General features: G+C 28.7%; 1 protein-coding gene across 6 annotated transcripts in view; it reads right to left on the bottom strand.

The window, feature by feature from the left end:
* Dyrk2 (Dual-specificity tyrosine phosphorylation-regulated kinase 2) overlaps window positions 1–14592 on the bottom strand; it is a 395412-nt gene that overhangs the window by 93675 nt on the left and 287145 nt on the right. The window contains exon 1 of one of the 6 annotated variants that reach the window (XM_075356130.1): window positions 2235–2433. The exons of the other annotated variants lie outside the window; for them this stretch is intronic. Within the exon in view, the coding sequence (XP_075212245.1) occupies window positions 2235–2273 (39 nt within the window). The 5' untranslated portion in view covers window positions 2274–2433. Of the gene's footprint in view, window positions 1–2234; window positions 2434–14592 lie in introns of those variants that run through there. 6 annotated transcript variants of the gene reach the window in all.

Genomic DNA, 14592 nt, shown 5'->3' with positions numbered 1-14592 from the left:
ATTTCAGTGTGTCTCTTCCACTGCTGAAGTACACATAACCCCATAATAAGTTTCCATACATAAGAAAAATAAACATTTTTTTCCTGGAGTATCAAAAGATACAGCATGGCATTCATAAAAAATGTTTATTTTTCCTATATATGGAACACTCTGTATAAATAAAATATTTAAACGGTTCCAAAATGTAATCTCTTTATATATCTGATCCTAACGAAAAAACGTTTAATTTAATTATGCTTAAATAACGATTATATTAAAATCGTGTCAAACGCTTACCAAGAATTAAATCTACGACAAAAAGATTAAGAACCAGAATGTACAATTGTGCCACCACGTTGATCAAAATAAATAAGTAATTACAAAAAAAAATTGAATACGAAACTATGTCATAATAATAATACCCTTAAGAAGAAAGAAAATAACAGTCTTTACTAAAATAAAAACATGTTCATAAGAGTAATTATAATAAAGAAGGCCAATTAAACTACTAGTCGTGTACTGCACACAATGGTCATCGACCGTTGTCTGAAATGTACTTAAAAAAACTCCACGTCAATCGTTTTTCTTTATCGCTGTTTAAATTATATAAAAGTAGACGGTCTCGGTCTCGTTCAAATATAACTGTTAACATATCACTTTTATCAGAAAAAATTAACCTTTCATTTAATCATAAGTCAGTCTAACATAATATGAATGAAAATAATAAAGAAATTAACCCCTTTTACACACACATTAATATACATAACACAAAATACGTCACTACAAAAACTCAGCACTGAATTATTTGAAAACGATTGCTGTATTAATCGGATTAAAAATATTCAACAAAATGAGTAAATATTTACTACGTCTGACAAATAATATAACGAGTTAACTTATTTTACATTACTGAAAAGTATAATTAGCATCGCTTGTAAAATTTCAGTTAATTGAGCTTCCATCAGGCCTTTAGAACAAATTTGCAAACAATCTACCACTAATCTGATTTTATTTTAAGAACGGTAATAATAAGGTGCTAAAAATAATGACAGAGAAAGCTATATATAAATGAGATGATAATAATAAAACAACAGTAAAAGAAAATGTAGGTTAATCTGAACACCGACAAACATTTCTGTTAATCGTTACAAGTCAACAATACAACTTAAAAATAAATAGTTAATTAATAAATACAGATTAAGCTTAATTATAGATTAAAAAAAAAGGAAATCATAGTTCTATTGTTGTTCCTCTTAAGGGTAGAAGACAGAAGTTTTTGTAACATTAAAAAGTCAAATACGAATACCAGCACGGAATTCTAACTTATACGAAATTAGTAATAAAAGAAGATGGCAGGAGCAATTACAATACTCTTAACTGATCGAAATTTCTATATTATTCTTTGACCCAAACTTTATATAAAGATAAAAATGTAAAAGTTGTACTGCAGAAATCAGAGGTAAAAGTAAAATTATCTGATATAAATAAAACGAAATTTCAACCAGTTTTAATTTCTTAAAAATGACCAAAATTAGAAAAGAGAAAAATAAGAGTAAATACCTTGTTTCAGTAGCTACTATTTCAATAAATTAAACTATAATTTTGAGTTTCTATGATCTTTTGAATGAACTTCACCTATTATATATTTTCGGAGATCTACGGGAATTGGTTTATTGTAATTTGCGATAACTGATGGAATTTTATCCTTATTTCATACGCTTCAACATTTAAAATCGAAAGCCTGAGAGATTCCAGAATTATTAATGCACCTAGAATTAATTTTAATGTGGATTCCAAAATCAAGCTAGTTTTTAACTGATTTTCTAAAATCAGAAGATGCCAGTTTTTTAATATAGAAATTCAAGTTAATGATCACTATTATTTTTTTTTTTAAATATTCATAAAAGTTTACTTCCATTAACATTATAACCCTCATAAATATAAGTTTACATTAACAACTTTAAAATTAATGTTGATACTTGGGCGCTTAAGTATAAAACTGTCAAAATGCTTATGAAGATTTCGTTTCTTAATTTAAAAGATTTGATTTTCTTTTACATAATACTATAATTTATAATAAAATTCATACTAAATTTGTATTTGATAAAAAGAAATATAAAAAAAGTTAATAAGATGCGAGTAAAAATTTAATACAGAAAAATGTATAGTATACAAAGCATTAATAAATAATAAATATTACTGTTAAAAATAAAAGCATATTAAGAAATTTATATCGGATAAAAATATTTACTTACGGGTCCAACCGCTGTCTGAACAGTCAAGATAGAGCACATATCAACAAAATTAACTTAACAATCAACAATATAAACACTGCCACGTTAAACTCAACGCGCTACTTAACGAGCAATAGACATCCACCAGTCGATCTCTCCCAGACCGGACTGAGGAAGGCCAGCTGCAACGGATGATCGCCTAGCAGTCAGGGAACCACCACGCCAAGCCACCGACACCGCGAACGCTGCCACCACCACCACCACTGTAACCATCATTACAATAACAACTGCCATTCGACAAAGCCGGTTCCCGGCCGACCGCGAACCAGTATGCTGATGATGGTCTCGCTAGTTAAAAAACACCCTGACCCGAACACACGCGTCCTGTTATATGCTGGTAGCTTTTAACTTGGTAAAAATATTATATCTGTTACTTATAGATAGCAATTAAAAAATTTCGCCCTATTTATTTAATTTTCACGTATCGCTACTGAAGTTAAATAAAGTACAGTAAAAAATAAACGGATTTTTTATTATTTTGAAATAACATTTTAATTACTAAAAATAAACAAAGAGTACGTACCATAGCTAAAAATGTCTACCTAGAAACAAAATAAATATTTACGCAATGGTATTAATTATCGCGTATAAAAAAAACAGCGATTCATAATTTTACAGTACAATGAAATAGATAAAACCTGAACAGTTATTTATCATTATTTCAAAGGTAAAACTGTATTTAATTACTTCTCTTTTGTATAATTAGAGAAAGAGAAATCGGTAATTTGTTTTAATTCATGAGTATTTTAAACTGAAATATCATTGATTTCGTTGGTACCAAGGCTTAATATAACAGCTGCTTGTAATACTAATGAGAATCAAACGCCACCTTTCCGGCAGATTTCTACATAGATATCTCAAAGAAAAAGAGAACTTTATAATATTTAGTATAAAAGTAAATATCATTGATAACAATACACTATTATTAAGTTGCTATCTTATTTTAAAATTTGATAAAATATAAATTAGGTAATACATGCAAACAAATTACACAGATTTTCCTTTAAAATTATTAGTTCTGTAAACATAATAATAGTCATCACTTATTTTGTAATGTGATTGACAAATTGCACTCCCCGGAGAAATTTAATTGATATAAGTGAAAAGTAAAATTAAATACGAAACGGAATTTCGATTGAAAACGATTGTGGAAGGTTTTTATAGTACAAAATTATTTTTATTGCATTAAGAATACTGTAAGCCGTTTCTAAGTGATGCCGTTTCCGGTGATGCTGTCGAGAAGTTATTATATAAACCCAAGATTTTTCTTTAATTTGAATTTTTTTAAATTTGTTTGTAAACAAGGTATCTGCTGAGAAGGCGCTGGAAAAGAGGTTGAACGAAAACCGACATAAGATGACGTATTTAATAGTGCACTGAGAAGGATACGATACATTTCAGCAATAGAAAAGCTTAAAGCTGTAATAAAATGAGAAAGAATTGAAATATCTAACGTGTAACTGCCTTCATACAGACAGGTATGGTCGGTGATGTCATGAATACAAGGGATGAAGACATACTAAGTCTGCAACAGCGATGGTTCGATGACCGAAAACTTTTTTACCACCTGTTTTTCACACCTATCCACAAATAAACTACAACCGCCAAAAGGATAGATTAAAATTATCCGAAAGGAAAATTTTATCAGAAATCATTACATATACGATTTTCCAATTAATGGCAAGGAATCTTACTAAAAAAAATTTATAAACATCGTAAAACATGTTTGGTTGTAATTTTGTACCTGCGTCATAAGCAAATAGATAAAATATCAACAGATCGAATTAACCCAATTACACGATCGCTTTGCTTGCTCAACTAAAAATATAACGATAAATAGATGAATAAATAAATATGTATCAAAATATCAACAATAATAATCACATTAATTACCATTTAAAATACCCTTCTTACAACAAAACAAAAATATCGTTTATGTAGCATTACTTTAAAGGTTAAAAGATTTTTCTTTAAACCTGTCAGCTTTTAAATACTACATATTTATTTAATCGGGGCCTACCAAGTAGCTGTTTTAGGAACAGATCCGATATATGTAGATCCATCAATAATTCTCAAGGAAAGGCAGTATTTAATCTTTGTTTAACCGTATACAGTTCATTATTACATTCATAATGAGTAGGAGCTATCAACTTCGGCAGTTAATCCATTACATAAATGTAAACATAAGGAAAATAAATAAAATTTAGAACAGACGTTTTGTGAATGTTTTATAAGAAAATAACAGTACACAAGATTAAAATTTCTAAATATAGGTGTACTAAAATCAGTAAAATGTTTTGAAATAAACCGCAAATCCTGTGGTGAAGATAAGCTGAACGCCTTCCGATATGTTCCGCTTACAAGGTTGACTATACGGCAAATTAATGTTCTAGATCATTAATTTTGGTTGAATACAAACAGAACTGAAATATGTAAGTTCAGAATAGTGTAAATGTTACAGACAAAATGCAGACCTTTATTTAGGTGAAACCGTTATTTAGGTGAAATTTATAGTAATTAGGGACGAATGCATGTATTAACATGATATATGAATAAACAAAGATGAACAATAAACAATGTAATAATGATAACAATACACGATATGAGTACAGTAGAAACCGAGTAATGAAACACATATAGACTATTAATTAGCATTACAGTAACAAACAGAAATCTCAAATAAACACATAATGCAGTGCAATAAGATAATTGTATTCTATTTAGTTGAACCTGAATAATCAGATTACATTTGGGAATACGTTAATGCAATTCAATATCTGAATGGCCAACATAGACCTTGCGTAAACAGTCCTTTCGGGTTAGTATATATATTTTTAATGATATTTAAAAATTGTTGAAACTGGAAAAAACAGATTTTAATTTTTGGTGAAGTTAACATTTTACGTAACGAAATCATTATATGATTAAGTGCAATAAGCACAAACTTTGATAAAATAATTACGATCGAGTAATTTAAAATTGGAAGCTATTCTGAATACAAGGCAAAATAATTTAAAACAAGTGTTTAAATTAAATACAGTATAATAAAATGTACTTCAAGGAAGTACAGAAATGTTTTTAAGAAGAAACTAAAGTCTTAAGCTATTCCATTAGATAATTATTGTCTATTACTTTGAAATTACCGTTCAAGTATATATAAGCCTTTCAGGTTTATTCCTGTATCCAATCGATTTGGATATACCAAATAAGATTTAAGAGGTAAACGGCAGTTTGTTAACCTCTATCACCTCAGTTATCCCAATATCTACTGATCTTATCGCCAACAGAAAAAAAATCTGATCTAATCGTACATTTAAAAAAAAAAAGAAAGAAGTCTAGTCTGATGAATGTTTTTTGTGGCTTGTAAAAAGAGAATTTCAAAAAAAAATTTAATGTTCTCTTCTTTTTTATTAGAAATTACTCGAGTTTATCTTTTCCTTAAGTTAAATAAGTCACAGCCCCAAACTTATAAAATTAATTCCGTTATCAATTTTCATTTACTTTGAGTGTTTAAGATATATCGTTTATGCTGAAAATTACTAGCTTTATTATATGTTGGCTTTCTCGTAGAAAACTAAACACCAATAATAATTAAAATTGCTTAAATTTTTTAAAAAGATTTTATTTAATACAATTTTGAAGTATAAAGGACACTTCCCACAAAATGCTATTAATTTCGTTGAATAACTATATTATACAAGACTTGTTTGCAAGTCGCCTTTTAACTTCGGATGTGCGACCACGTAGTTTGGATACAATATTACACTAGAGGTATTATTATCTAGTTCCGGATAAAATTTAAGCAGAATGATTTAGGTTATATAGTTTATATTATATTTTACTCATTCGATAATTTAAAAAAAATTTCCTCTTAAAAAATTAAAATGATTAAATGTATCAGCAATACACTACTTTAAGCAGCCCAAAATCAGTTATTTTCACAATAACTATGCCTTTTTAACCATTTTGTTTAAATTCATACCTGAATTTTGAATAAACAGTAGTGATTACGATAATTTCAAAAATATATTCTGCTCCGTAATGTGTTTTATAACAATACTTAGAATCCTGTTCTTGATTTACTAATCTTATTAATTAAAATAAAATTTATTGAAACCCCAATCCATCGTTCCTTTTATTGTTTAGGACTCTTCTTTTTTCTTGTTTAGCCTCCGGTAACTACCGTTTAGATAATACTTCAGAGGATGATATGCATGAGTGTAAATGAAGTGTAGTCTTGTACATTCTCAGTTCGACCATTCCTGAGATGTGTGGTTAATTGAAACCCAATCACCAAAGAACACCGGTATCCACGATCTAGTATTCAAATCCATATAAAAATAACTGGCTTTACTAGGACTTGAACGCTGTAACTCTTATTGATTAGGACTGCCGATACAGAAAATTACGGAATAATAAAGATATTATTAAGTAGTAAGTTTGTTTCATTAAATATTTAATTCAACATTTATTATTTTATCATGTATTTTCTATTAAAAAGGTTTAATATTATTAAATGTAAACTTAACCAGATACAGTGAACAAAGGATATAAAATCGTTTGTAAAATTAACAGCAAATATAAAAAATTCTGGGAAAGTATATTCTTCAGAAGAAATGCTATACATATATATATATATATATATATATATATATAGCGTAACGCTATATACCTTAGGTAACATCATCTACAATAATGAAATTCATAACTGAACAGAATTCAAATTCATCTAAAAACTCTCATAAAAATATTTTCAATGGATTTCCATCAGTACATTTTTTTAAAATACATTGCTTAAGATTACATTAAAATATTTTCAATGTAAGTGATTCCAAATTTGGAATTAGGAATGAATCACGAACTAGGGAAGTAATCCTCAGTACTTATGCGCTGATGCAAAGATGCTTGGATATAACCAGGAAGTGATTTATAGACGATGAGAAGGCTTTTGATAAGGTCAAGAATGAAAAAATAATGATGGCACTAAAAAGAGCGGGAATAAATTATAGAAGTGTTCAAAGCAAATCTATATTGGAACCGTAAAACAAATGTATAACTATACTCGTATAAAACGTAAATGCGGTATATTAGATGATGTTCATATAAGGAATAGCATTCAACGATTATATTTTATTACCTCCCATCATTTATTTAGAGGAGACTTTTAAAGAATATTACGTTTCAGTGGAAGTAAGATTGAATAGTGGTGTTATCAAAAATTTCAGATACGAGGGTAATACAACATTAATGGCTGATAACTAAGAAGGATTACAGTTGATATAAGATAAATTAAATGACATAATAGTTGCTATGGATTAAAATTTTGTTAAAGGAAGGCAAAATACATATGACAGAAAGTAGTCATAGAATTCATCATGATGAATTCAACGTCTTTTCATCGGTAGAAATATAATCTAATGTCATATCATTAAAATAACTTTTCATTGGTAGAAAAGGCTTTATATCCATCTCGACGCGAATCAAATTTCTAATGTTGCATAGCGCTTGAGTCTTGAACTTTATCAGAAGCATCGTCAAAGAGAACTGAGACTTTTGACATATGGGTGTACGGACGATTTCTTGAGATTAGTTGGAGACATAAGGTTCTCAATTAAGGTATATTCAGGAAGCTGGATACTAGTAAAGAGGTAGTTAAAAAGGTGAAAAGGATAACCTAGAGTATTTTATTCACACGCTGAACTATTCAGAGAAGTACCGGTTTCATGTATCATACTTCAAAGGAAAAGTAAAATGTCTAGATCGAAGGGGAATTAGACGGTTGAAGAGTTTAAGGTAGAAACTTATCGGGTCAACCAGCTCTATCCGACCTGTTATAAATGCATTGTAATTGGCCAGAAGATTGCCGATTCATCAAAGTTTCTATATCTACAATGCCCATTCGATAACAAACATCAACTTATAGAAGAAAGATATCCGAAAAATAAAATTTATTTTGTAAAATATTGCTGTTCTTGTTTTTATTATTCCTTATATTACATAATGGATAACATCCTTTTTAAGGTTACCATTTTTTCATTGATAGTTTTATCAACAGATTAATTAATAAATTAATTACAAATAGCCTAATTCTAAATTATCTCTTCTTAAAAAAACAATTAAAACAACTGTTAACAAAATTTGATTAAATAATTTTATTTTGACTTTATAATTTTGTAGCCTTTTCTTTTATTTAACTTTTTCTTTTTCATAAAAAAAATATTACTTGTACTTTTACTACATGTAATTAGGGAAGAAAAGCTATTTTACAATAGTTATCCAAGTTAACTTAAGGCTAAAATGTTTAATCGAATATCAATTGAAATGTTTTGTAATCAAACTAAAATAGCTTTCGATAAAATATTACAATCAGTAAAATTAACAAACAAATCGAATGAGTAAACTGAATGAACAAAAAAAAATTTAACTGAAAAAAATTAATAGAATTATTAAACTGCTGACTGAATAATTAATTATTTTTAAAATATACGAGTAAATAAGGATAAGTAATGGTGAAAATTTCCACTTATTGTCGTAATAATTAAATCAAGCTAGGTATTATTAATATTTTTAGTTAAAATTTTAAAAACAAGTAAATAATAATTCATGATACTTAATTCTAATCCAAAAAAACCTGATTTATAAAACAATTATTTCATTATGTAAATTTGCTTTATGTTTTAACGAAAAATTATAACTTTCACCACTTAAAACCAATGTAAAATAATAAATCCTCTACAATAACATGTTAATACAATAACAACATAATCTTTGTTTTATTCTTCCTATTTTAAAATTAACTCTGTAACAATGACGTAATCTACAAGTAGTATATTTTATTGAATTCGTTAATTATAATTATTACATTTTACTTAGAACATATTACCCGTACGTACAATACAATAATCGGATTATTAAATTAATTATATTCTACCTAAATTCCGATTTTAGAATTTTAATGTACTGCTTTTATATTAATACTTTTTTGACAAGAATAATAAATTAATAATGAAACATAAATATTTTATCGACTTAAAATTAAAACAATTTTTAATTAGTATAAAGGGTATTACATCCATCTACTTACATTAAAGAATTAATAAGTTAAAATAATAATCTTCAGTTTATAGGAGGAAAGGGGGGATTTATAAAAGGGGAGTTTATAAGAGGGGAACAGCCCACCGGGCTGGTCTAGTGGTTAACTCGTCGTTGTAAATCAGCTGATTTCGAAGTCGAGAGATCTAAGGTTCAAACCCTAGTAAAGAGAGTTACTTTTAAACGGATTTGAATACTAGATCGTGGATACCGGTGTTCTTTGATGGTTGGGTTTAATTAACCACACTTCTCAGGAGTGGTCAGTTGAGACTGTGGAAGAATGTACTTCAATCACATTCATAAATATTCATCCTCTGAAGTAATACCTTACAGTGTTTCGGGAGGCTAAACAGAAAGAGAGAGAGACAGAGAGTTTATAAGAGAGAGAATACGCTATTTTAAATTCAAATTGAGATTAAAAAAATCTGATGTAGACAACACATGACTTCCTTGTACGCCTATTAAATTTCATATACACATTTTTTTTTTTTTAAATGAAAAGTGTACAACATTTTATTTCATTAAAAACTTCTGATATTTTTTCATATTTTTTTTTTTTACAATGAGAGGTTAATGATTATTAATAAATCAATATATTTAAATTAAAAAAAGGACCGATTTACCTTCCCCGCACATCCAAATATTTCATTAATTAAAATTTTACTTGGCTATAACTGTGGAACCAATGAAAATAAGTACCACTAATAATATATCATTGAAAAGCTCTTAATGAAGGAATATTACTGCAGTTAAGAAAAAGTCCAAATTTTTTTGTTTTTTGCACAACTAGATGTTACAACAGTCCTAAATCCAAAATTTCAACATCCGATGCCTAATCGTTTTTGAGTTATGCGATGTACGTAAGTAGACGTCACACCGAAAGGTCAAAATGGATTCAAGAATTGTCAAAATGGATATTTCCGTTGAAATCTGGAAACTGAAATTTTTCGAGATCAAAGAAACGTGTGAGGATGACTAGCCTTTAAATAGAAACTTCTGATATAAGTTTAGAACTGATCTGAAGACAATGACAACGCAAAACGGCAGTCAACTCTTAAAAGAAACAATGAGTTACCATTTACTAATACGATATAAAAATATTACTTTGTTTTATAACATTAAAAAAAAAAAAAATTGTATTAATTTTTAACTTCACTTTTCAAGAAACGGTCAGTCCTGCATTGATTTTGGTAGAATTATATTTACTAAATGAATAGGAGTACTGAACTATCGAAGTACAATGTATAATTGAATTACATTTGTGTTTATTGAACGGGGAGTATACGACGTTTACAAAATAAATGTCATAGCTCCATTTATTTCTAAGTTGATCGGGCATATAAGTTTATAAATAGCTTCAAATAAAATACACTAAAAACAATTCTCCATGTTATTTCAACCTATGTAAAAAAGTTCGAGAAGGCTGAGATTTACTTAAAATTACTATAATGTAAAATTGTCCTTTGTTCTGATATGATATGAATTTTAAATACAACTGTAGTAATCAAAATATCTAGATTTCGTAGCTGAGAAATTAAATTGTTAAAGTCAACTTTTTTTATGAAAATGACAAAACAATAAGTTGAAGAAATCAATGAAATAGTAAAAATAATGTGTGTGTGTGTGTGTGTGTGTATATATATATATATATATATATATTGTATTGTATAGGTTATCAAACATACAAAATGAAATAAAAATAATAAACCAACATATTATATATTGAACTAAAATAAAAAAAAAAAAAAAAAAAAAAAAATAGCTAATTTGTCAATTCTGTCCTAAAATAATAGCCTTTTCAAAGAATAAAACACACACACACACACACCGCGACTTATTATTCACGAAAACGATTACGCCAAAACTTCATGATATACTGCATGAATAGAATTCAAGAGTTCAAAGCTTTACCATTTAAGTGAGAGATGACTAGATTTTCTATAACATAAAATAGGCATACAAACTTTCTAAACGTATAAATAATATTAAGTTTCACAAAAAACTTTTTTGTGTATAACACTTCAAAATAACATTTTCTTATTAGTTATTAGAAAAAATACGGAAGGGAACAAAATATCACCGAAAATATAGAAGGAAAGGTAGTAGAGCTATCTCATTTTACAACCAACTGTACGTAATTGGGTGATATGGCTAATACCATACCATACAATCTTATAATTTCCCCCACCACTGAATTTAAAATACCTATTAGACTTCACCAGATAGATCTAATCCATTACGTTACATAGAATCGAACCATCAAAATCGGATTCGAACACGCCTGAATTAGGCTCTACCAAAACCATAAAATTAAATTTGATAATGATCATTCTTTTTAGCTCCACGATTCCCAAAAATTAAAAAAAAATTATATAATAAATATTTCGCGACCCCCCCCCCCCGAACCGAAACCATATCAAACTTAGTCAAAACTATTTAGCTGCGTTGATAGCGATGGGTATGACATGCATGTGTGAAGTGTACAAACATAAGAAATTTACAGGTTCCAAGTTGATGTGTATGTGCAATGTACACATCAAGTACGTGATGTGTACGTGTTAATCTGATTTGCTTACGTAGTATTTGCTGTGAAAGCGTCATGTTCAAACATGCATGTGATACGTTTGAACACGTTTGCTCTTAACATTATAAAAGAGGCGTAAGGGATTGCAGAACGTCAGTTAGGTTTCGAATGCGAAACGTGTAGGTCTGGTGCCTTTATTTAAGTTTTTCAAAACATAGTTTCACTGAAAATAATAATAACTGAGGTTTCGGCTTTTTAGCGTGCGGGCAAACGGTGTTACTGTGTTTTTTATTTTCAATTAGATTCTTATGCAAAATTCACTAAATGGATAAATTTTTGAAAACACGAAGTGAGCCATCTACATCCAGTGAATCGATTGGTATAAAGACAAGATTGTACAATAACACTTATTTAAATTATGGTTTTACCTCATTGGATGAAAGCCACAGTGCGTTGTTTGCTTTCAGTCCTCTCCGATGAAGGCATGAAGCCATCAAAATTAATTCGACACTTAGAAACTAAACATCCGGATCGTAAAAGCAAACTCTTAGAATTTTTCGAAAGAAAGTTACATACTTTGAGAAATCAACAAGCTTCTATTCGTAAATCAAGTCATACTGATAAAAGTATACTTTAAGCATACTGTCTCGAAGCATTAAGAGTAGCTAAGCTGTCTAAACCCCATACAGTCGTAGAAAACCTCATATTCTCTGTTGCATTTGATACGGTCAGTGTTTTATGCGTGGAAGAAGCAAAAATACTGAAAAAAATTCCGCTTTTGAACGACGCAGTATCAAGGCGAATCGATATCACGGCTGCCGATGTTTGCGAACAGATAATTCAGCAAGCAAGTTCAATTTACCTTTTTAATATTCTGTTTGATGAATCAACAAAAATGGCAAACATTTCTCACTTCTTATATATTTAGCGCTATATGAATTCGATAGGGACAGATCAATCAAAGAAAATAAGTAGCTTTGCAAATCAATACCTGGTCATGCAACAGGATCTTCCTGTTGCATGTCCATCAACAAATCTTTTTGATGTTTTTTTTTTATGAAGCTACTAAAAACTATAACATACACTGGAAAAAATGTACTGCAGCATTTTAGTGATGGTGCAAAGGCGATAACAGGAAAGAATAGTGAATTTCTGAAAAAATTACTAGATCATCTTATACCAAGGAAGGAATGGACGTATCGCTTTCTTCACAGTCATACTTTTAACACAAAAAAGCCAGAAAATCTCAATAAAATTCTTTGTAAAGCTGTAAAAATGGTTAATTTTATTAAAAGTCGTCTATTACAAAATAGGTTGCTAAATTTATGCGATGAAATGGGTGAAAAGAAAAAATGATAGACAAAGTTCATACCTTCATTAAGAAGCTTGAAATCAGGATTATTCACCTTCAAAAGCAAAAATTTCCAGTACTTTCGATTCCCTCGAAAGATTTGGTTGAAGAAGACATTATTATTTACTACAATTTGGATAGCATGAAGATGCATTTGCGCGAGCTGAAAATTCAGTTGGAGCTGTATTTCCCGGAAGATAAAAATGATTATTTCTATTTAAGAGATGGGTACTGAATTCATTTAGTGAAAACGTTGTTGCATCTGCTAAGTTATCAGTTGAAATTCATGACCAGATCATCGAAATGTCTTCCGATAAAACGTTTCAACTACAATTCACATATGAAAATTTAGATACATTTTGGCTTGCTCGTCGAAATGAATATGGAAATTTAGTTACAGAAGCATTGAAAGTATTAATCCCTTTCGCCACGTCATAGTTCTGTGAAAACTGTCTTTCATCTGTGTTGTGCTAAAAAAATGAATGTAGGAATCGTCTTTTATCACTTCAAAACAACTTGTTTTTGTGTTTATAACATAGATCTACGTAGAGAGAAACTATTAAATGAAAAACAAACGCGACCATCTCCATTAATTTATTTTCTTTACATGTGTACTTATAAATGTAAGTAAAATCTTTATAATAAATGATTTTTTTCTCATAAAACGATTTCATTATTGTTTACGTTTAAAATTGTAGGCTAATTTCGCGACCCCTCTTTCATATCACCGTGAACCCAAGGTTGAAAACGCTGATTTAGGACAATTAATAACTTTTTCTTGCCGTATAGGAATAAAACTTCTTTTTTAATACCGTAATACTTTTTAAGCAATGAAGTAAGTTTTTATGTGTGCTATATAAAAAATAAAAACACACACACATACACAAAAATGGGAATATAAAGGAGTAATTACTAATTATGATTAGTGACGTAGTTAAATCAGTTAATTAAAAATACAATTACACCATTTCTACAGCGTTTAGCGCAAATAAGCAATTAAATATTTATCAAAAGTAGATTGTATCAATATAAGATCACGTGTATTTTTTAATAGTAAACGATTAAGATAACGGTTCAATTTATCATTTAGTTATAAGGAAAAAAAATCAATCGTACTTTCACTCGACATTAAAATCATTAACTATAATAATATTTTCTTTAACATAATTTTAATGTCAATAAAATGATAAGTTAATCCAAATATGTGATTGTGGGCGAAGAAAAAAAAAGAGCTGTTGATAAAGATAAAATACGATATAAAGTTTTCTCGTTAAATACAAAAGGCAGCAGTAATTGACTGAGCTGCTGTTCATTTAACAAAACATACTTTGGAAATCATACATTTCAAGTAA

Source organism: Lycorma delicatula, chromosome 2 (genome assembly GCF_047948215.1).
Source record: "Lycorma delicatula isolate Av1 chromosome 2, ASM4794821v1, whole genome shotgun sequence".
In the NCBI taxonomy this organism is placed as follows: domain Eukaryota; kingdom Metazoa; phylum Arthropoda; class Insecta; order Hemiptera; family Fulgoridae; genus Lycorma; species Lycorma delicatula.
This window is presented reverse-complemented; position numbering and strand designations above follow the sequence as displayed.